The sequence below is a fragment of the Felis catus genome, chromosome A2, assembly GCF_018350175.1.
Source record: "Felis catus isolate Fca126 chromosome A2, F.catus_Fca126_mat1.0, whole genome shotgun sequence".
In the NCBI taxonomy this organism is placed as follows: Eukaryota; Metazoa; Chordata; class Mammalia; order Carnivora; family Felidae; genus Felis; species Felis catus.
The window spans coordinates 162,376,321-162,395,553 of NC_058369.1; the positions used below are offsets into that span (position 1 = coordinate 162,376,321).

At 54.0% G+C, this 19,233-nt stretch overlaps 2 protein-coding genes across 5 annotated transcripts in view; both read left to right on the forward strand.

Moving 5' to 3' along the window:
- The window catches only part of ZNF862 (zinc finger protein 862), a 37,471-nt gene extending 25,475 nt beyond the window's left edge, over nucleotides 1-11,996 (forward strand). For all 4 annotated transcript variants that reach the window (XM_006929477.5, XM_003983202.6, XM_045052973.1 and 1 more), the window contains 3 exons: nucleotides 3,677-3,781; nucleotides 5,094-7,208; nucleotides 8,746-11,996. In XM_006929477.5, coding sequence (XP_006929539.2) covers nucleotides 3,677-3,781; nucleotides 5,094-7,208; nucleotides 8,746-8,921 — 2,396 coding nt within the window. In that variant the 3' untranslated portion in view covers nucleotides 8,922-11,996. The remainder of the gene's footprint in view (nucleotides 1-3,676; nucleotides 3,782-5,093; nucleotides 7,209-8,745) is intronic.
- A 150-nt stretch (nucleotides 11,997-12,146) lies between these two features.
- On the forward strand, nucleotides 12,147-18,607 carry ATP6V0E2 (ATPase H+ transporting V0 subunit e2). Its single transcript, XM_023250715.2, has 4 exons — nucleotides 12,147-12,348; nucleotides 13,723-13,770; nucleotides 16,301-16,415; nucleotides 16,858-18,607. Exons 1-3 carry the CDS (start codon nucleotides 12,245-12,247, stop codon nucleotides 16,392-16,394), a joined length of 246 nt encoding a protein of 81 aa, XP_023106483.2. The 5' UTR covers nucleotides 12,147-12,244; the 3' UTR covers nucleotides 16,395-16,415; nucleotides 16,858-18,607.
- Nucleotides 18,608-19,233: the final 626 nt, after the last annotated feature.

Genomic DNA, 19,233 nt, shown 5'->3' on the forward strand with positions numbered 1-19,233 from the left:
TATTGCCAATTCTTCTCCAACTGTCCAGCGGAATTCTAAACCTCCTCTGAAGAGCTTTTCCACATGCTCAGACATCCTGTGACCAATCAATTTCATTCTTTCCCCGGGGGCTTCTGTTATCAGGTCTCCATTCTCCTGCCCTGTCCGACAAGCTGGTTATTCTTTAGGCCTGCACAGCTGTGGCCTCAGAGTTTCCTTTGTCCCCCTCCTGTCCCCTGGCTGTATCTCTTCCAGGTTTATATCTTCATTTTTTGGAGCACATCTTCCAGTAACTTCCCAAGAAAGGCTGCATGGGAGGACATGCCTTATGCTGCTTTCCAATTGGTAGCTTGGGGGGGTGGGTGGCGCCTAGATGGCTCAGTTGGTTGAGTGTCCAACTTTGGCTCAAGTCATGGTCTCACAGTTCGTGAGTTCGAGCCCTGCATTGGGCTCTGTGCTGTCAGTGCGAAGCCCGATTCAGATCCCCTGTCCCCCTTGCTCTCTGCCCCTCCCCTGCTCTCTCTCTCTCTCAAAAATAAACACTAAAAAAAAAAAAAAAATGGTAGCTTTGAAATAGTTTCCTCAGTATTTTGAAAGCATTGCATTTAGGTTTTACTGGTGCTGAAGAGAAGTTAAAATACCTTTTTTAAAAAATTCTTCTTTAATGTTTATTTTTGAGAGAGAGATAGAATGTGAGCAGGAGAGGGGAAGAAAGAGAGGGAGACACAGAATCCGAAGCAGGCTCCAGGCTCCGAGCTGCCAGCACAGAGGCTGACATGGGGCTCGAGCTCATGGACCACGAGATGATGACCTGAGCCTAAGTCAGACGCTTAACCCACTGAGCCACCCAGGCGCCCCTAAATACCTTTTTCTAACTAAATCTTTGAACACAGCCTGTTTTATTCTACTCTGAAAGTTTTCAAGATCTAGTCTAGTGTTCTGAAGTGTTTATAGCATCAGTGTCTTTTCACTTCTTGTTCTGGGTACCTAGTGCTTCCCTTCCACTTGAAAACTTGCATTTTCCGGTTTGGGGAGACATTCTTGTATGATTTCTTCCTATTGATTTTCTCTTTTCTTTCCTCCAAAAAGCCCTATCAGTTAGATAGTGGACTTCCTAAATTGAGCCTCTGGTTTTATTTTCTTCTCCTTCCCCACCTCTCCCTCCTTCTGCTTCTCCTTTTCAGCTTCTGTCTTTTTTGTTCTACTTTCTTGGAGATTTTCTCAATTTTATTTGCTAACAATCTACTTAATTTTGTCATTTGTTCTATCGTATTTTGTTGTTTTTTAATGCTATTTTTGAGGGAGAAAGAGACAGAGCGTGAGTGGGGGAGGGGCAGAGAGAGAGGGAGACACAGAATCCAAAGCAGGGTCCAGGCTCTGAGCTGTCAGCACAGAGCCCGACATGGGGCTTGAACCCATGAACTGTGAGATCATGACCTGAGCCAAAGTCCGAAGCTTAATCAACTGAGCTGCCCAGGTGCCCCTCTTCTATCATACTTTTAATCTAAGAACTGCTATGACTCTCTTCGTGGGTGACTATCGTGACTTTTCTCTCTGGGAACAGGAATTCAGGCTTGTTTTTTGGAGATCTGTTTCATTCCTTGCAGTTTCTCTAGTTCCTCTGATCTCTTTCCTACCTGTTTCATGTCAGAGGCTTGTCTTAAATAAATATCGTGTGGTTCATCCAGGTTTAAGACTAAAGCCTTGACAAACCTTGGCTGGAAGCTCTGTGCGCAGCTGGGACTCATCAAGGGGTGGGTTTCACTGCAGGGTGTCCGTTGTGAACCTGCAGGTCTCACTGAGAATCCTGCAAAAGTCAATGTCCCGGAGGCCTTTGGGGCAGAAGGGGACAGGGAGGGGCAATTCTCTTTCTCCAAAGAAAACTCTTCCAGGGGCACCCGGGTGGCTCAGTCTGTTAAGCATCCAACTCTTGATTTTGGCTCAGGTCATGATCTCACCAATCGATCGTGAGTTCCAGCCCCGTATTCAGCTCTGTGCTTGGAGCCTGTTTGGGATCCTCTCTCTCCCTTTCTCTCTGCCCCTCCACTGCATTCTCTTTCTCTCTCTCAAGATAAATAATAAATAAACACTTTTAAAAGAAGAAAAGAAAACTCTTCTAAGTCCCCTGGTTGGGGCCAGAAGCCGAGCCTGTGTTGTTGGAGCTGAGTAGTGCACATTTCCGAACACAGACTCTTTCTTCATTATCATGACCCTTCTCCTTCTGTGTCCACTATCCCCACCCTCCCCGGGCCTGGAACCTTCCCACTTCTGTTTTTCTGTGGACTAAATCTCCATTCTCCTCCTCAAGTGAGGGTAGGTGGGGGTGGCGGTGTTCTCTGGTTTCCTGGGGCAGGTGGGATGACCCGGGTTGGAATGGTCTCTGCAGACTGTGGGCCCGCCCTTTCTACCCGTTTCTTACTCACCACCTTCTGCTGCTCATGGCCCCTTGTCCCGAGTCTCTGGGGGATTCTGCCATTAGATCTGCTTCTTTCTCCTTGCCACCTACTTTGCCAGCATCTGGTGTTCAGTAACTTTTCCTTGTATTATTATTATTATTATTCCATTGCCCTCATTTTAGACATGTTTTAAGGATGTATCCAGTCTACTGCACTTTAACAATGTATTAAATTATATTTTTATTAGTAGTAAATATATGGATACACACACATAACAGATATAAATATATAAATGTATTCAAGTGACCCTAGAGATGAATAGTGACAATAATCACTATTTTCCCAGAAGCACCCACGCTTAGCAGTTGTATTTGTCTTTCCAAAGGGAATTTACACACACATTCACACACATACCAAAGCATGTAGGTAGATATTAATGGATTTTATTTTATTTATTTATTAAAGAAATTTGTTTTTAGTATTTATTTTTGAGAGACAGAGACAGCATGAGTGGGAGAGGGCAGAGAGAGAGCGAGAGGGAGACCCAGAATATGAAGCAGGCTCCAGGCTCTAAGCTGTCAGCCCAGAGCCCGACGTGGGGCTTGAACTCACAGACCGCAAGATCATGACCTGAGCCGAAGTCAGACGCTCAACTGACTGAGCCACCCAGGCGCCCCTATTTTAAATCAAGAAAGCAATTTCTTTGCCTACCCCTGAGAATATTCATTTTTTAAATAAAGGGCAGTGGTTAACCCAAAGGCCTGACCCGCTTCTAGTCATATTTAAGGTTCCTCTGCAGGTGGCAGACGTTTTTAAGGGGCCTTTCAAGTGCCCCTTGAAAATAACTCATGTAGTAAGACACCTGCCCGTAGGCCAGCCATGGTGGCTCTGGGGGCACTTGAGCCAGCATAGTGCCCGTGACAGTCTAACTCTTCTCGCGTGGCTTTACCATCCCTGCCCTCTCTCCTCCTGTTGTATCCTGTTTCCTCCGACACCCACCTTTCCTCTAGATGCAATCAGCTGACTCTTGTCTCCAGTGGCTGGTCTGCGGAGCTAAGGACGTTATGTATCCTGGCTAAGGGATGCACGTTAGCATCTGGACCTGTCTCTCGGGCTTTAGGCATGAATTGGCCTGCCACGTGCGTATGTTTTCATCGTGGCCCTGGCTGAATAGACTTTCTTAAGAGATAGACCCAGAGCCACCCCTGAGTATTTCCGTTTCCGTGACTAGCTTCGGGCGGGCTACTTGACTTGGTGGTCCACAGCAGGGACCTCAGTGTGACTCTTTGTCCCTGCATTAGGGCCTGCAGCTGCCAAACCAGACTTGATCTCGAAGCTGGAACGTCGGGCTGCACCCTGGATCAAGGACCCAAACGGGCCCAAGTGGGGGAAAGGTCGTCCTCCAGGTGAGTCTTGACCTACTGAGCTCTGAAGGGCACATCCTGGGGCCCACGTGGCCACGGCGGGTCACACGGTGTTCACTCAGCCATTCCTGTCCTGCTCCTGTTGTGCAACAGGCCTTGTTTTAGGCCCTGGTGGACAAAGATGAGTAAGAAACTTAACTGTGCCGTCCAAGTGTCAGACAGCCTGGGAAACGGGGTGCATACGGGAAAAACGAGGCCCTTTCATGAGCAGAATGCTAATGGGGTCTGTGTTAGAGCTGGTGGGGGCGATGTGTGGGAGACACTGGTTATAAGGAACTCTGTGACTGCAGGCCTGCAAGCCGCCCTTCTTCCCTCCCCCTCCAGTTTTTAGTGACAGCACCCTGGCCTGTGAGAGTTCACTGTTTTGTGTATCTCAGTCAGGGGCTTATTGGCTAGTAGCTACTGTGAATACTTCAGTACCTCCCTTCTTTCTTTCTTTTATAAGATTTTTTAAATCTTTATTTTTTATTTTTAAAAAAAAATTTTAAAATGTTTTTATTTATTTTTTTGAAGGAGAGAGAGAGAGACAGAGCATGAGTGGGGGAAGAGCAGAGAGAGAGGGAGACACAGAATCCGAAGCAGGCTCCAGGCTCCGAGCTGTCGGCACAGAGCCTGATGCGGGGCTCAAACTCACGAACCATGAGATCATGACCCGAGCTGAAGTCAGACACTCAACCGACTGAGCCACCCAGGCGCCCCTTAAATGTTTATTTTTGAGAGGCGGGGGGAAGGGCAGAGAGAGAGGGGGACGTAGGATCCGAAGTGGGCTCTGCACTGACAGTAGACAGCCCGATGCAGAGCTTGAACTCACACACTGTGAGATCACGACCTGAGCTGGAGTTGGACCTAACCGACTGAGCCGCCCAGGCGCCCCTGTACCTTCCTTCTTTCTAAGGCTCGTAAGACGACTTATGGATACTTAACCTCATTTCTTTGTGGTGCCCGAAAGAGGATTGAAGTCACTTGTTTATCCAATAGCATCTATGGCCAAGGTGGCTCATTAAGCTTGCTAGCAGCTGATGTCACACGGTCCCAGGGTAGCTGTGTGGATGGAGAGAGGGAGGCTGGCTAAAGGTCCCACAAGGGTCAGTGGACCTCTCTTCGACCGCAAGCTGACTTACACAGATAACAATGGGGAACGGTTTAAAGAGAAGTCACTGATGATTTCTAGAAAGGTAGATCACATTCAGCTCTGCTTTGTATAAGGGATACTCATTAAATTGGATATCCTAGTTGATAGGAGGCTACAGAGTTCTGGGCAGCAACACTAAGCACATTTGTATTTGCTCCAAAGGGAAGAAGAAAATGGTGGCCGGAAGAGAGGCAGATGCACAGACCTTGGCTGTAGAATCCACAGTGCTTCCGGCCCCTTCAGTGGAGACCCGTAGTTCCCACGGTAATCCCAGCCTTTGTGAAGTTGAAGTAGATGGACCCAGGAAAATCAAGAGGACTTACAGACCCCGTTCAATCCAGAGGTCATGGTTTGGGCAGTTCCCGTGGTTAGTAATCGACCCCAAAGAGACCAAGCTCTTCTGTTCAGCTTGCAAAGAAAGACCTAGTCTCCACGACAAATCATCCCGGTTAGTCCGCGGTTACACGGGGCCTTTTAAAGTGGAGACTTTGAAATACCACGAGGTCAGCAAAGCACACAAGCTCTGTGTCAACACCGTGGAAGTCAAGGAAGACACCCCTCAGGCTGCCCCGGTCCCAGAGATCTCCAGTGACCTGATGGCGAACATGGAGCACTTTTTCAACGCCGCCTACTCCATCGCGTATCACTCGAGGCCCCTGAATGACTTTGAGAAGATCCTGCAACTCCTCCAAAGCACCGGGACCATGATCTTGGGCAAGTACCGCAATCGCACCGCGTGCACGCAGTTCATCAAATACATCTCTGAGACTCTCAAGAAGGAGATCCTCGAGGATGTCCGGAGCTCCCCTTGTGTGAGCGTGTTGTTGGACAGCTCCACGGACGCCTCCGACCAGTCCTGCGTGGGGATTTATATCCGCTACTTTAAGGGCATGGAGGTGAAAGAGTCGTACATTACTTTGGCCCCTCTCTACAGTGAGACGGTGGATGGATACTTTGAGACCATCATCTCTGCCCTGGATGAACTGGACATCCCCTTCCGGAAGCCCGGTTGGGTGGTCGGCCTGGGAACCGATGGCTCGACCATGCTGAGCTGCAGAGGAGGCCTCGTGGAAAAGTTCCAGGAGGTCATCCCCCAGCTGCTGCCTGTCCACTGCGTCGCCCACCGGCTGCACCTGGCTGTGGTCGACGCTTGTGGGGGCATCGATCTGGTGAAGAAGTGTGACCGGCACATTCGGACCGTCTTCAAGTTTTATCAGTCCTCGAATAAAAGGCTGAACGAGCTGCAGGAAGGCGCGGCTCCCCTAGAGCAGGAAATCATCCGCCTGAAGGACCTGAACGCCGTCAGGTGGGTGGCCAGCAAGAGGCGCACGTTGAACGCGCTCATCGTGAGCTGGCCGGCCCTGGCGAGGCACCTCCAGGGCGTGGCGGAAGCCGGGGGCCAGATCGGGCACAGGGCCAGAGGCATGCTGAAGCTGATGAAAAGCTTCCATTTCGTCAAGTTCTGCCACTTCCTTTTGGACTTCCTGAGCATCTACAGGCCTCTGTCCGAGGTGTGCCAGAAGGAGATCGTGCTGATTACGGAGGTGAACTCCACACTGGGACGGGCCTACGTGGCCCTGGAGACCCTCCGTCACCAGGCAGGGCCCAAAGAGGAAGAGTTCAACGCCAGCTTCCGGGACGGGCGGCTCCATGGCATCTTCTTGGACAGAATGCAGATGGCAGAGCAGCGGTTCCAGGCGGACAGGGAGAGAATGATCCTGACCGGGATCGAGTACCTCCAGCAAAGGTTTGACACAGACCGGCCCCCGCAGCTCAAGAACATGGAGGTGTTTGACACCATGGCCTGGCCAAGTGGGATTGAACTTGCCACTTTTGGGAACGATGACATTCTTGCCCTTGCCAGATACTTTGAGCTCTCCCTCCCCGCAGGGTACAGTGAGGAAGCACTCCTGGAGGAGTGGCTGGGCCTGAAAGCCATCGCCAAGAACCTCCCGTTCTCCATGCTGTGTAAGAACGCCCTGGCCCAGCACTACCGGTTCCCCTTGCTGAGCAGGCTGGTGGCGGTGGTGGCCTGCGTGCCCGTCTCCACCTCCTGCTGTGAGCGGGGCTTCAGTGCCATGAACCGGATCAGGACCGACGAGAGGACCAAGCTCTCCAACGAGGTGATCAACATGCTCATGATGACGGCAGTGAACGGTGTGGCAGTCACGGAGTACGACCCCCAGCCCGCCATCCAGCACTGGTACCTGACCTCCTCAGGCCGGCGTTTCAGCCACGTCTACACTTGTGCCCAAGCGCCACCTCGCTCCCATGTGGGTAAGTCCGTGTGACAGAGTTCCTAGACGTGGGAAAACGAAGGGAGAGAATCTTATCTTCCCAATCCCATGCTGACCTTGGACACGGAGGTGTTTGACACTGTGTCAGCTGTCACAATAGGCGTGGTCTCAGTGGGTGCGCGAGACACGACATCTACCCTCACACAGCTTATGATCCGGCTAGGGAGGCAGGGCATACTCGCTGCGGGCAGCAGGGAGTAGTGCTGAGAGCACGAATTTTCGGAGCCAGTCTGCCCGCTGGTTCCGCTAACTAGTGTGTGACGTCGGGCAGGTTAATCGCATTGTGCTTTGGTTTTTTTTCTGTAAAGTGAATTAATACGTGTCGAGTGCACAACGTCTGGCCCCTAATGCCAGCGGCACCCTCTGAAGGTTAAGACCAGGACTGGAAGTAACCAGAGGACTGGACAAGCTGGGGTGGTGAGCTCACGTTCTCCGGGGTGCTGTGTCGGCTCTTTCGGGAGGGAAGAAGTCAGGTCGGAGGGGCCAAGAAGAAGATTCTAGGTGGAGGAGCGAGCTGGGGCATCCTGGGCAGGGAGGCGTCTGTGAGGGGCACAGCCCAACTAGCCTGGGGGCCGGGGTGGGGACGGACTGGAGGGACGCTTATGTTATATGGGAGGTGAGTTACTGAGTCTGAAGTGAGCAAGTCTCCTCTTTTCAAGTAGTCCCTGAAAACCAAAGAGGTCCTCCAGGCTATTCGTGTGTCACTTCTCAGTGACAGCAATGAAGTTTCTTCCTTGACATCTTGTTGTTTCTGGTCCCCTTCCATTGCTTGTGCTCCTGTGTGGTTACTGCCCGGTCTGTGGTCATCAGCTGCGGACAGGGTCCCAGGCTTGCCAGGGGCTCCCCAGGAAGCAGGGCGGCCCTGGCCCCATTGCTGGGCAAGGGGAGGGGCCTGGGGTGGAAGTGGAGAGAGGAGACGGGGAGAAAGGTAGGGAGCTGGAGAGTGAATCCTTCGCCCATGCGTTTGCTGAGTGAGTTGCTCCCCGCGTCCAGCCGTGTGGGGGTGAAGGGTGCTCTCAAGTGTGCCCTTTTGCAGGGGGCGGTGGGACTAGTACATCTGAAGCAAATACAGGGCACTACCAGATTTGATAGGATAAGGCCCTCCTTTCCAGGCAGGGTTCTCAACCTCAGCACTGTGGACACTGAGGGCTGGAAGGTTCCTCATTGTGAGGCCCGGCCTGTGTGTGATCGGGTCTCCAGCAGCACCCCTGAGCTGCACCCCTTACATACCCACTGGGTCCCCTTGGCACTCACCCAGTTGTAGCGATCAGAAGTGTGTCCAGGCATTGCCACGTGTCCCCTGGAGGGCAGAATCGCCTCAGGTGAGGCCCACCACCCCAGGGTGAGAGAACAGAGCGAGTCTAGAACAGGTCTGCCAAGAGCAGCGCAGTCATATCTCCAGGCTGTTCTGCATTCTCACCCAGCATTCCTTGGGGCACAGTGGATGTGGGAAGGGGTCGTCATCTAATCTGTTTTCGCCTCCGTGTAACTGTGGGTTCTCTTTCCCCTCGCACAAGGACCAGGGCTCAGGAAGGAGAAGATGGGGGCACTCTATGTGGAAGAGGCTGTGACCCAGAAACCGCCCATTCCACCCTACAAGGAGCCAGTGGAGATCCTGAAGGACTGCATCGTGGACCCTCCTGACAGACTCCTGTACCCCCCTACCAGCCAAGAGGCCCCCAAGCTGTCTTGACGGAGAGCTCACGTCGGAGCAGGAATCCTAGCGATTGCCTTGAGGCCCCCCTCCCGCCCCCTTGATGCTGCCTTGCCCCTGGGAATCATGGTGACAGGCTCTCTGCAGAATCAAGGCTGCCCTAGAGTCTTTGCTTGGGGGAGGGGGTGCTCTCCAAGCACCAGGAAGCGGGCAGCGACAAGATAGTTAAGCCCACCTCCCAGAGAGGCAGGGTAATCAGGAGCACAAACCTGCTTCCCAAGGCCCCTTTCTGAGCAACGGTGACCTCCTGGCACTTAAATATGCAGAAAGGTTCCTAGCTCAAATTCATTTTTAAGGTGCTTCAGGAAATAATCCCATCATGAAAGATTCCACCCCATGATCTGGTAGCAAGAGGACTTCTCTGAAATGGGAGAGAGGCTGTTGGGGCTTCCAGAAGCACCCCCCACCCCAGCATCCCCCCTGGATGGTTGGGGAGCGTTCTGGGGAGGCTGCCCACAGCCTCAGTGGCATGGAGGAGGCACTGTGAATGCAGAGGATCACCAGGCTCTAGGGACCACCGGCCCGGCTCTGGGTCTCACCCTGGCTCTACAGCAGAAGCAGGGAAGCTTCAACTTCAGATGGGACACTTGTACCAGAGAATTTCTCTACCTCCTCCAGGGGCTCCCTTAGGAGGGGCAAGCCAAACCCTCTCCACAGAGCACTCCAGAGAGGTCATCCCGGGACAATGGAGGAAAAGTCTTTCCTGGAGGGAGTCTGCTGCTTTCCCGCGGTGGCAGCACTTATGTTTGACCTGAGCCTGGTTTCCTGAGGAGCAGACACGTCCACGCTTTCACTTGGGAGGCTTGGGCTCCAGCCCCAGCTCTGCCGCAGGCAGAGGTTCAACCGTAATGAATCCCTTCCTCTTTCCCGTGCCTCAGTTTCCCTCTCCATGACGTGGCAGCAGAGAATTCAAGTGCCTGCTGGCTCCTGGTCTGCCACTGGGCTGATGAGTGACGGCGCCTCCAGCTCCCCAAAAGTCAGACCTCGGGCTGCACAGAGTGGACGTAGCTGCCTTCAGCCCTTGTCCTCGTCCCTTGCTACCGACGTCCTTATTGCGGGAACAGAGCTCCCTAAATGTGCCAGCAGCATGGTGGCCTAGTCCGCTCTTCCCAGTTCTCTGGGACCCAGCCTGGGAGTCACTAGGGGTGCTTGTTAAATATGCTCAACTCCTTACCTGCTTGAGCGGATATCTGGGACTGGGGCTCAGCGACGGGCAGTTTGGAGCAAGGTCCTCCAGGAACTTCATGGGCTCACTCAAGCTTGAGAGCACTACCCTGGAGGCCCAGAAGGGTGTCTTGCACAACTACGTTCCCACTCCCCCTCACCCCTCTCCCCTCACTTCCTGAAGCAAAGCACTTTTCCCTCCAGGGCACTTCCTTTTGGTAGGTTCCTAGGCTGCTTATCTGCTGGGGATGATGTGGGGCCTGGGTCCCGCCTTCCTAACCTTCCTGGGTAGGAAACCAGGGGAGGTTAGAGGGCAGGTTTGACCCCTGCCTTTTGCTTGTTTTAGACAGGCAGGAAATGGTGCTGCGTCCTGGCCTTGCGCCGGGGGCCCCTGCCCTGTGCTGCATGCTAAGTCGCCTGGCCCTCAGCCAGCGCTCTGTCCTCTCCCCCGTCCTGGGAGGTGCTGAGAGCCTCTGAGATGCTGGTATGGACTGTCGCCTTCTAACCACCCCCCCCCCCCCGCCCTGCCCCGGTTCCCAGTGTTTCTGACTCTCCCTTCCCATCACCCACCTTTAGCACTTAGCCTTAGTGCCATCGTCTTCCTGTTTTCTTCAGCTGCGAGCCAGGAATTCGTTCCCACTTTCTGCCTTCTATTAGGCTGTGGAAATGCCTCTCTTCCAGCCCCAGGGTCAGGGGTCTGGGGTATACCACGGGCCTTTAGAGCTACAGCTCTGGCAGTGTTACTGTCCACACCGAGAGGGAGCCCAGGCCTCCCTCCCCCACTCACATAAGGTTCTGTGGGGAGTTCAGGACTCTGCCCCAGGCGAGGTGCTGGGGCTATAAATTGGTGGGGTGGAAGAGAGAAAGACCCCTTAAAATAGGGGTCGTTGCCCCCACCCTATCCATAGATCCCAAACGAGGTGACTTTCTGTCAAGCATCCTCCCCGGGGCTCTTCCATCCTGTAAGAATCCTCAGAGCATGTGGCTAGTCCCGCGAGCAGTGTTGTGTGTGTGAGCTCCACACACACAGTTCCCTGTGCAGCTCTAGGCACTGAGGTGGAGGCCAGGTAGGGAAGCATCCAGCCTCCACATCCATGTACTGAGGAAGCCTCCAATACCAGCTTTTGAGAAAGTTGGGCCCCTTGGAGCAGGTGATGGAAAATGTTTTTTTGTTTGTTTGTTTCTTTTTGCAGCGATTTGCACTGTCCACATTTCTTGAGAGGCACAGGCAGGCTAGCTAATGGCACAGAGGCCTACCGACGTTTTTGTGCAGGACCCCAGGGCTGACACGTGGTGACCACCTTTGCTGGAGACTATTACCCAGCCTGACCTCTTTGGTTTTGTTTCAAGGCACTTGTTGCATTTCAAATCCAGGGCCTGGAGACACCCTTGTTGGAGAGGCTTCCTATTTTTGCCTCACAAGAAAACAAGCTGAAGAGAAGGAGCAAGCCTTTGGCCAGAGTCCTAGCCACGCCTCCACCCTCCTGCACCAGCAACAGGCGCAGATCCTGGCATCCTCCCACCCCTGATGCCCAGAGGGTCTGAAGTTCTGAGTAACCGGCATTATAACTGATGGTTTGATTTCAGTAGCCATAGAGACCAGGTGGGAGGGAATTCGGCCCCCTGCCCTCGCCAGACACCTAAGACAGTGTAACCTACTCCAGACCTTTTGGTTCTTCCTCAAGCCTCCGTTGGGTTCCTGGGGCGCTAAGTATTTAGCAAGGCAGCGTGAAGATTGGCCGATTCCCTCATGCAGGTGCCCGTCAGCCAAGGATACTCAGAGCGATCGGCAGCCTCTTCTGGCTTCAGAGACGTGCAAATGAGGTTTAAAAACCCCACGTTGGATTCGCAACTTTTTGCTCCCTGAATAAAGCCGTTTATTTCGACCCACGCTTGCGTCCTGTGAGTGTCGCCGGTCAAAGCTCATCAAGAGCTGATCGAAGCTGGATCTGGCCCCTCGGAAAGCCCGCCCCCGCCCGAGCGACGCGCTCGCGCCTGCGCGGGGGCCACTGCGCGAGCTCCCCCTGGCGGCCCGTTCCTGCTGCGCATGCTCGGCGCCAGCGGCCGGCGGGGACCCAGCACACCTGAGCGTCCGCAGCTCGGCCTGGCACCCCAGCCTGGGCGTCCCGCGTCCGGCCATGACGGCACACTCCTTCGCCCTCCCGGTCATCATCTTCACCACGTTCTGGGGCCTCATCGGCATCGCCGGGCCCTGGTTCGTGCCGAAAGGACCCAACCGCGGGTAAGGATGGCGTGCGGGCCCGGCCTTCCTGCGGACCCCTCCCCGGGCAGCGGCAGGCGGCGCAGCGAGCTTTGGGTCAGGGCTCGTTCGGCGCCGCCTTCCTCCGTTGTCCTCACTGGCCGCCTTCGGCTCGGAACTGGCAGGCGGTCGGGGCCAAAGAGCAGAGCCGGTGGTGCTTTAGAAAGGTGGAGGGCCGACTGACGCGGGAGGCAGTTAAGGGTTCCCCCCTCCAGCCAGTGAAGCTAGAGGCCATGGCCGGCCGCTGATGCGGTTTGTCCACCGCTCACCAGCAGTGACCTTGAGCGAACGCTAGCCCTTCAGGCCTCACTTTCTTCATACATAAAATGTGGATGATGGTGGTACGTGCCTTTTAAGGCTATACTGTGAGGAATACCCGAAATAACGCGTGTAAAACAGCGCATGGCACGGATTATGTATTGAATAATTTTTAGCAGGTTTTGTTTTCTGAGCGGCCCCTAGCAGATTTCTGTTCCTTGTGGTCAGTTTATCAGTTTCTGCATAGTATTATCCTCAGCTACGAAGGGCTCTCCCCTGAACTCGATTATAAGTTCCTTTAGGTGGAGGATTGTCTCCTTCACCACCGTGGACCCAGTGCCCAGCACAGGGCTGGCCCACGATGCTTAGTAACGTTGAAGGAATGGATCCAGTGTAATTTCTCTGGCACTGACTTCAGGTGCTTTAGACCAGGGGTCCTGGGGCCTGATTTGGATTTGGGTGGAGGCTACTTGGACATATGGGCACTGTCCCTGATCCTGAAGTCCCACAGCATCACTTTGTGAACCATTTTAGTATCTCACCTCTGCTGCAAACTTTGGTGAGTTCTAACTGAAGTCTCTCCTGCTGCATTTTAAGCTTCTGAGTCCAGAGTCCTCTTTGTATGGACACAGAGCTACCTGTTCCCTTGATAACCACTCACTGTGCCTTAGAAATGGCTCACGGTCTCCTTGCTTCTTGCCAGCTTCTGTTTTCCATCTCCTTGCCCAACGAAGTTTGCATTGCAGAGAACATTCCATGGTGTGTTGCTGCAAATCCAGCTCTGGCGGGGGGGTGGGGTGGGGGTGGTATCTTTTGTAAGATGGTAGAGAGTAGGTGGTGGAGAAGGGAGGTAAAGAGAAGGTCCATAATGCAACCTGGATGCAGTCATGGTGGGCTTCCCCCTGGGGTGACGCTTGAGTTTTTATCTTCCCTCTTACAATTGTCACCCTGAATAGAAGTCAGCCTCCTGTGTTCAGGTGGCATCAGGAAGGCCAACAGGAAAGGGGCTGACACCAGGAGCTCTTTCTCTGGCCCTGGCCTGGCCTTGGGAGGGTGCTGGTTCCACCCATCCTGACCTGACCACCGCTTCCATTGCAGAGTCATTATCACCATGCTGGTGGCCACGGCTGTCTGCTGTTACCTCTTGTAAGTACCACTCCCCCAGTTGGACGTCTTCCCTCCTCTCCCTAGCCCTGCCCTCTCCTCTGTCCTGGTAGTGACAGATTCCACTTTTGAAAGGCTGAGTCTGTAAAACGTAGGGGAGCAGGCAGTTTGGGATGGCACAGAGAGCAGGGGGCTCGAAGTCCTGGACTCTGGGGTCCGGTTCCAAATGCGGCAGCCAAACAAGCTTTGTAGCGCCCATGTTTTCTCATCTGTGAACTGAGTGCTCTTTATGCCCGACCGGGCACCAGAATCACTGGGAGAGATGGGAAGACACAGCATTCAGGGCTCCACCCTTGACCCACTGACTCAGTTTTCAACATCTGCACTTAGGAGTTCATATTTCTAATACATGCTCCTGGGTGGTTGTGATGCGGCCGGTTTCAAACCATCAGATGAGCACGAGTCTTGAAACTTGGGAAGGGGGCCCTGGGGATGTAGGAGAATAATTCCAAGGGATTCAAGAACCTGGACAGGGTGAGGGAGTCAACGTCTGGGTGCTGAATGCCCAGATGTTCTCTTCCTAAAACTGCCACTCACGATGGCCCCGCCCCCTTTACAAAAGAAGACACTCCTCCTTCCACCCACACCCCTTGTATGTCACCTTGCTCCAAGTTTAAATCATCCTGCCTGCCAAACCAGGGGATAAGACCAAGTTCTGGTTTTGAGGGAAGCCTCTCCCGTGATCAGTCAAGCCATGGGAAGCCCGTGTGGCCTCCCCTCCTCCTGGGTCTCATACGCTATCTCAGTGGGTTATGCTTGCCGTAGTTGGGGTATTCTGAATTCAGAACAATCAAAATAGGATGGGTAACAGTGATGAGATACTGATTCTTTACAAGGTAACAGAGGGGCCTTGTTCAGTCGGTTAAACATCCGCCTCTTGATATTGGCTCAGGTCATAATCTCATGGTCATGAGATTGAGCCCCATGTCGGGCTCCGTGCTGGGTATGGATCCTGCTTGGAATTCCTTCTCCCCCCCCCCCCCCTGCCCCTCCCCAGCTGGCACTCTCTCTTTCTCAAAAATAAATAAATAAAAACTTCAAAAAAATAAGAAACAATAATAAGAGGTAACAGATTGTTTTAAAGACAACTGGAATAAAAAATAAAAGTAACTGGAGTATTTCGCAAGACTGCCAAATTTTTCAAAATGCATAGATTAAGGCCCACATGTAAAATTTTTTACATGATGTATTTCATATTTGGGGTGTGTTTTGTAGTTAAAGCCTGTTCTATCTAATTAGATCACGGACTATTTATTCCTCTGAGTCAGTTATCTCATTTCACTTCATACGATGTTAAATACTTTCTACCCCCTATTAACAAAAAAATAAAACTTGCTAAAAAATAATGACCCGTACTACGTTAGCTTAAATGTTAGCTTAAATACATGAGGATGTACGGTTTTTCAGGATTCTCCCGAGACAGAACGTCTCTGAGACCCTCTGTGCTGTTTCTTGGCCTTTCGGGGCTCGCCAGAATGTCCTCATCTGTCGCAGGGAGGGCCTCAGAGGGGCTGGGGCTCGATGGCACAGAGACCAGGACATAGAGGGTGGTGGCTGGGAACAGCAGAGACGGCGTGTGCGTGGGATGTGGTAACTACAGACACCAGATGGACGTATGGGAAAGGGAGACTGGCCGCAGACCAGGTGCGCACAGGTGGAGAGGTGGGGCAGCTTACGAAAATGCCACGCCTGGAGATTATGTTCCACAAAACATCAACTCTGGGTTAATGCCGATGATAAGCAGACTACGATTTCTGACAGCTTCCATGCGTCAGCCACGTGACTGGCTGCTTTGGGGGGGGGTGGTCTGAGGTCAAACAGCTGGAGCCTTCCTGCAAAACCAGATGGAGCACCAGGGGACCTATTTCTGGCATGTGAGGTCATGCACCTTTAGAGTCTCTGGGGACCCACTACTGTGGGCACACAAGTCCTGACAACAGGGTCTGGCCCTCCCGCCCCACCCCACCAAGATGTGCAGCCTGCCCATGTTCCCTGGAGATCTCCCTGGCCTGAAGGACAGCTCCCGTCCTGTCCCCAGCAGGCCTCAGCGTGGGGCTCTCTGGTCATCAGCCCTTCCTAGGAGTCAGTTCTTCGTCTTGCTCCTAGAAGTAGGTGATTCTGACGTGCCTGCTGGCAGACCAGCCCTGTCCTGCTCCCAGGTACCGGCTGGGGGAGGCCCAGACCAGAGGTGTCCTGGGCTCAGCTGGGAGGCCCCTTCAGCACGCCTCTGGAGGCCGTCTTACCCCTTCCCTGTCCCAGAGTCCAGCCCCAGCCCGGGTCTTAGAAATCTATGAAACATCAGATCAAACCAGACCTAAGCCGGAACCCACGAACCCCGGGCCAACCTCCTGTGCTGGCCAGACTGGGGGAGGGCTCACGGGACCCTTCACCTGGAAACGCAGACCCCTGTGTGTCTGCCGGCTTGGCCACGTGACCGGACGCATGGTGCGAGGTGTGGAGCGTGGATTTCCTTCCGTGTCCTGGCTCACCCTCCCTGTGCTGTCCCCGGCAGCTGGCTCATCACCATCCTGGCTCAGCTGAACCCCCTCTTTGGGCCGCAGCTGAAGAATGAGACCATCTGGTACGTGCGCTTCCTGTGGGAGTGACCGCCGCCACTTTGGCCCCAGGTACTGGGGGCCCAGACCCCGCGGGTGGGACAGGGGCCTGGCGCGTAGGAGGAGAACACACAGGGCAGTCATAAGAGTTCACGTTTACACTCAGGCATTCATTTATTTGGCAAAAAGGAAACAAAAAGAGAAGAGGCAAAGCACATGTATTCTTCCTGGCGGTGCCGCAGGAGGGTGTGAGGCACCAGGGCTGGATGCAAGATCCGGGTCCTCGGGAAGCATGGCAGGCCCGGCCACGGTTGTGGGTTTGCAGGCCACAGAGGGCGTGGCCAGAATCTGTTGTGAGGGAGGGAGGCTCAGGGCACAGGGGCTTTTGAAGTCAGCCGAGTGGCTGGGGCACAGACAAGGACAAGGAAGTTCTCCAGGGAGTGGGGGGGAGGCGGTGGTGGAGAAGGCGTCTCCGCGGCAAGGAAGTGACCCCTTCGTGTGATGTGCTTTTCAGGTGCCCCAGTTCTCTGGATGACTTTGGCTGTACTGTCCCTGATGACCCCTTTGTCCCCACCTTCACAGCTGTATCTGAGTCCCTCCATGCTTCCCACCCCAGGATCTGTCTGGTTTGGGGACCTCCTGCCTTCTCCATCCAATCTGGGCCTTGGGAAGCCCCAAGTTCAGAGTCAGGCTGGAGCAGAAGCTATCCAGCCCTCAAACTCCCCCTGCCCCTCCCAAGTAGATCCCTGCCAGGAGCTGACGGGGGGTGGGGTGGGAGGTGGGGGGACCTTTCTCTTACAAATGTGGCAGTCCCAGAAAGGGCATGTGTTCTATGGAGAAGGGGGGTCCAGCCTGGGAGGCGGGACCAGAGAGGAAGCCCTGGGTGGGGAGTCAGCTGGTCCTCATCAGCTCTGCCACAGTCCTGCCCTGTGACCCCAGGAAGCATCTCTGCCTCTGTGGGCCTCCTCACCTCCTCACCCTGTGAGATGGACGGAGGGCATCCCAGAGGTCTTCCCTGGGATTCTGTAATTTTCAGACACTTACAGATGTGGAATTCCCTAAGAAAGTTGAAGTAATGGAAAAACATTCACACACAAAAAACAACATAGTAATTTGGGTCAGGATTGAAAGCTGTATGTTTACTTAGCACTCTTTGTAGTTATAAAGTCGCTTAAATGGGCTTGCTCAGAAAGCTGTATCTCCTTAGAATATCCTGTTCCATCTTCCTTCCCTATCTTGGCTCCTCCTCTGTGGATAAGCTCCCTGCAGCCTGGAGGGCTCAGTCTGGGCACAGGCCCAGGACTGGATTCCATCCTTTGACTACAGTGGGGTGAGTTTCAGAGCCCCCCTCATAGCAGCAGCTAGGTCACCCGGAGTTAGGGAGGATGAACCCGGAGTTAGGGAGAGATAGATGCAGGTGAGGTTTGGGCGGCACTGGGCCACTGGGTCCATCCTGGCCCCTGTCCACTCCTGCTCTGGGAGCACCTGGCCTGACAAGGCATGGAAAGCAGAATGTGCAGGAATCAGATGAGAGGGAACCCAGGACCCCTGCCCATACTCTCCCTCCTCCCAAGAGAATTGAGGCTGAGACCTCAGGCATTTGCCCATGTCCCAGAACTAACTGGGGTCCCCTGATCTCCCACGCTGCCTCCCTGGGGGAAGACACCAATCTCCAATATTTGTTGAGCGTATTTATTTAATATTCTATTTAGCGGGCATTGTCTTTGGAACAGTGGTAGAATGTGCTATGTCTCACCTAGATTTCTTGGTTCTGGGCTTGGCCTGTTGCTCAGAGCTCCCAACTGGGGCTTCCCTTTGACATGCCAGCTCACCGCACCCCCTTTCAAACTCCCTTCCTGTCCTGACCCTCTGTGGCCCTCCTGGAGAGGGGGCTGTGGAGTGTGGATTGTACTGAAAACCTGATCCATGACTAATGAGCGGCGGCTAAGTCCTGGCTGAGGCCACGCTTGCTGGCTGCTGCCCCCCTGTCCACCCAGTTCGCATGTGCTCAGTGGGTGGATTTGGGGCAAGGGAGAGACTGGCAGCTGCTTGGAGCCACAGTTCTGGATCGTGGACACTGAAAACTACATTCTCCTGAGACCGGAAGGAGAATACAGCCGTCCCAGGTTCTGCCCAGAAGCAGTTCCGGCAGGAGAAGGAAGATGATTGTTCCAGTGGAAGTCTGACCGGCCTCTTCTGTGCCCCAGATACAGAGTGCACGGCGCCTGAGGGTGAGCAATAAAGCAGGCCCCCCCAAGTCTCCAGAGCGTGTCCTGCCTCGTTCCTGAATACCTGAGTGCACCCAGTCTGCCCGCCCCTGCCCCTCCTGCAGGGGCCGGAGCAGACTGAGCAGAGGACACTGGTCCTCCAGGGCCAGGGAGGGTGGTTCTTGCGCAGAGACGGAAGAGGTTTGGGGGTGGGGAGGCACTGGGAGGAATGAGGGACCAGACCACTGAGGGCTTGTCACCGGCTGAGGAGCTTGGATTGACCCAAAGGGCAAAGCCAAGCCATGAAAGGGTTTTAAGGCAGGGGAGTGACGTGACCCAATTTGATTTCTAGGATGATTTTTATAGGGTGTGTCACGGACAGGAGCCTGTCTATAGGGTCCCAGTGGAGCGTGGTGGTGAGGACGGAGGCGAGGGGGCGGCTGGAAGGTCTGGTCAGGGCTGCAGGTGACCAGCCTGTTGGCTGTGGGAGAGGGGCAGGCGGGGATGGATGCAGAAGGTTCTGGGCTCTGGTCGGGGGCCCTGCAGTGAGCAGTAGCTACGGAGGTCCCGGAGCTGCTGGCTGATGGGCTCCGTGAGGGGCCACAGAGGAACAGGTTTCAGAGGGGAAACGGTGGCCTGTGGTCTCCTTTGTTTCCTGGTGAGTCGGACGTGTCCAGGGCATC

What these genes read in the sequence shown, in the direction of transcription:
- ATP6V0E2 (XM_023250715.2), top strand. Translation starts at nt 12,245, where the DNA reads ATGACGGCACACTCCTTCGCCCTCCCGGTCATCATCTTCACCACGTTC. An exon ending in CCGAAAGGACCCAACCGCGG is followed by an intron (nt 12,349 to 13,722) that starts GTAAGGATGGCG and finishes CTTCCATTGCAG; the next exon opens with AGTCATTATCACCATGCTGG. An exon ending in GCTGTCTGCTGTTACCTCTT is followed by an intron (nt 13,771 to 16,300) that starts GTAAGTACCACT and finishes TGTCCCCGGCAG; the next exon opens with CTGGCTCATCACCATCCTGG.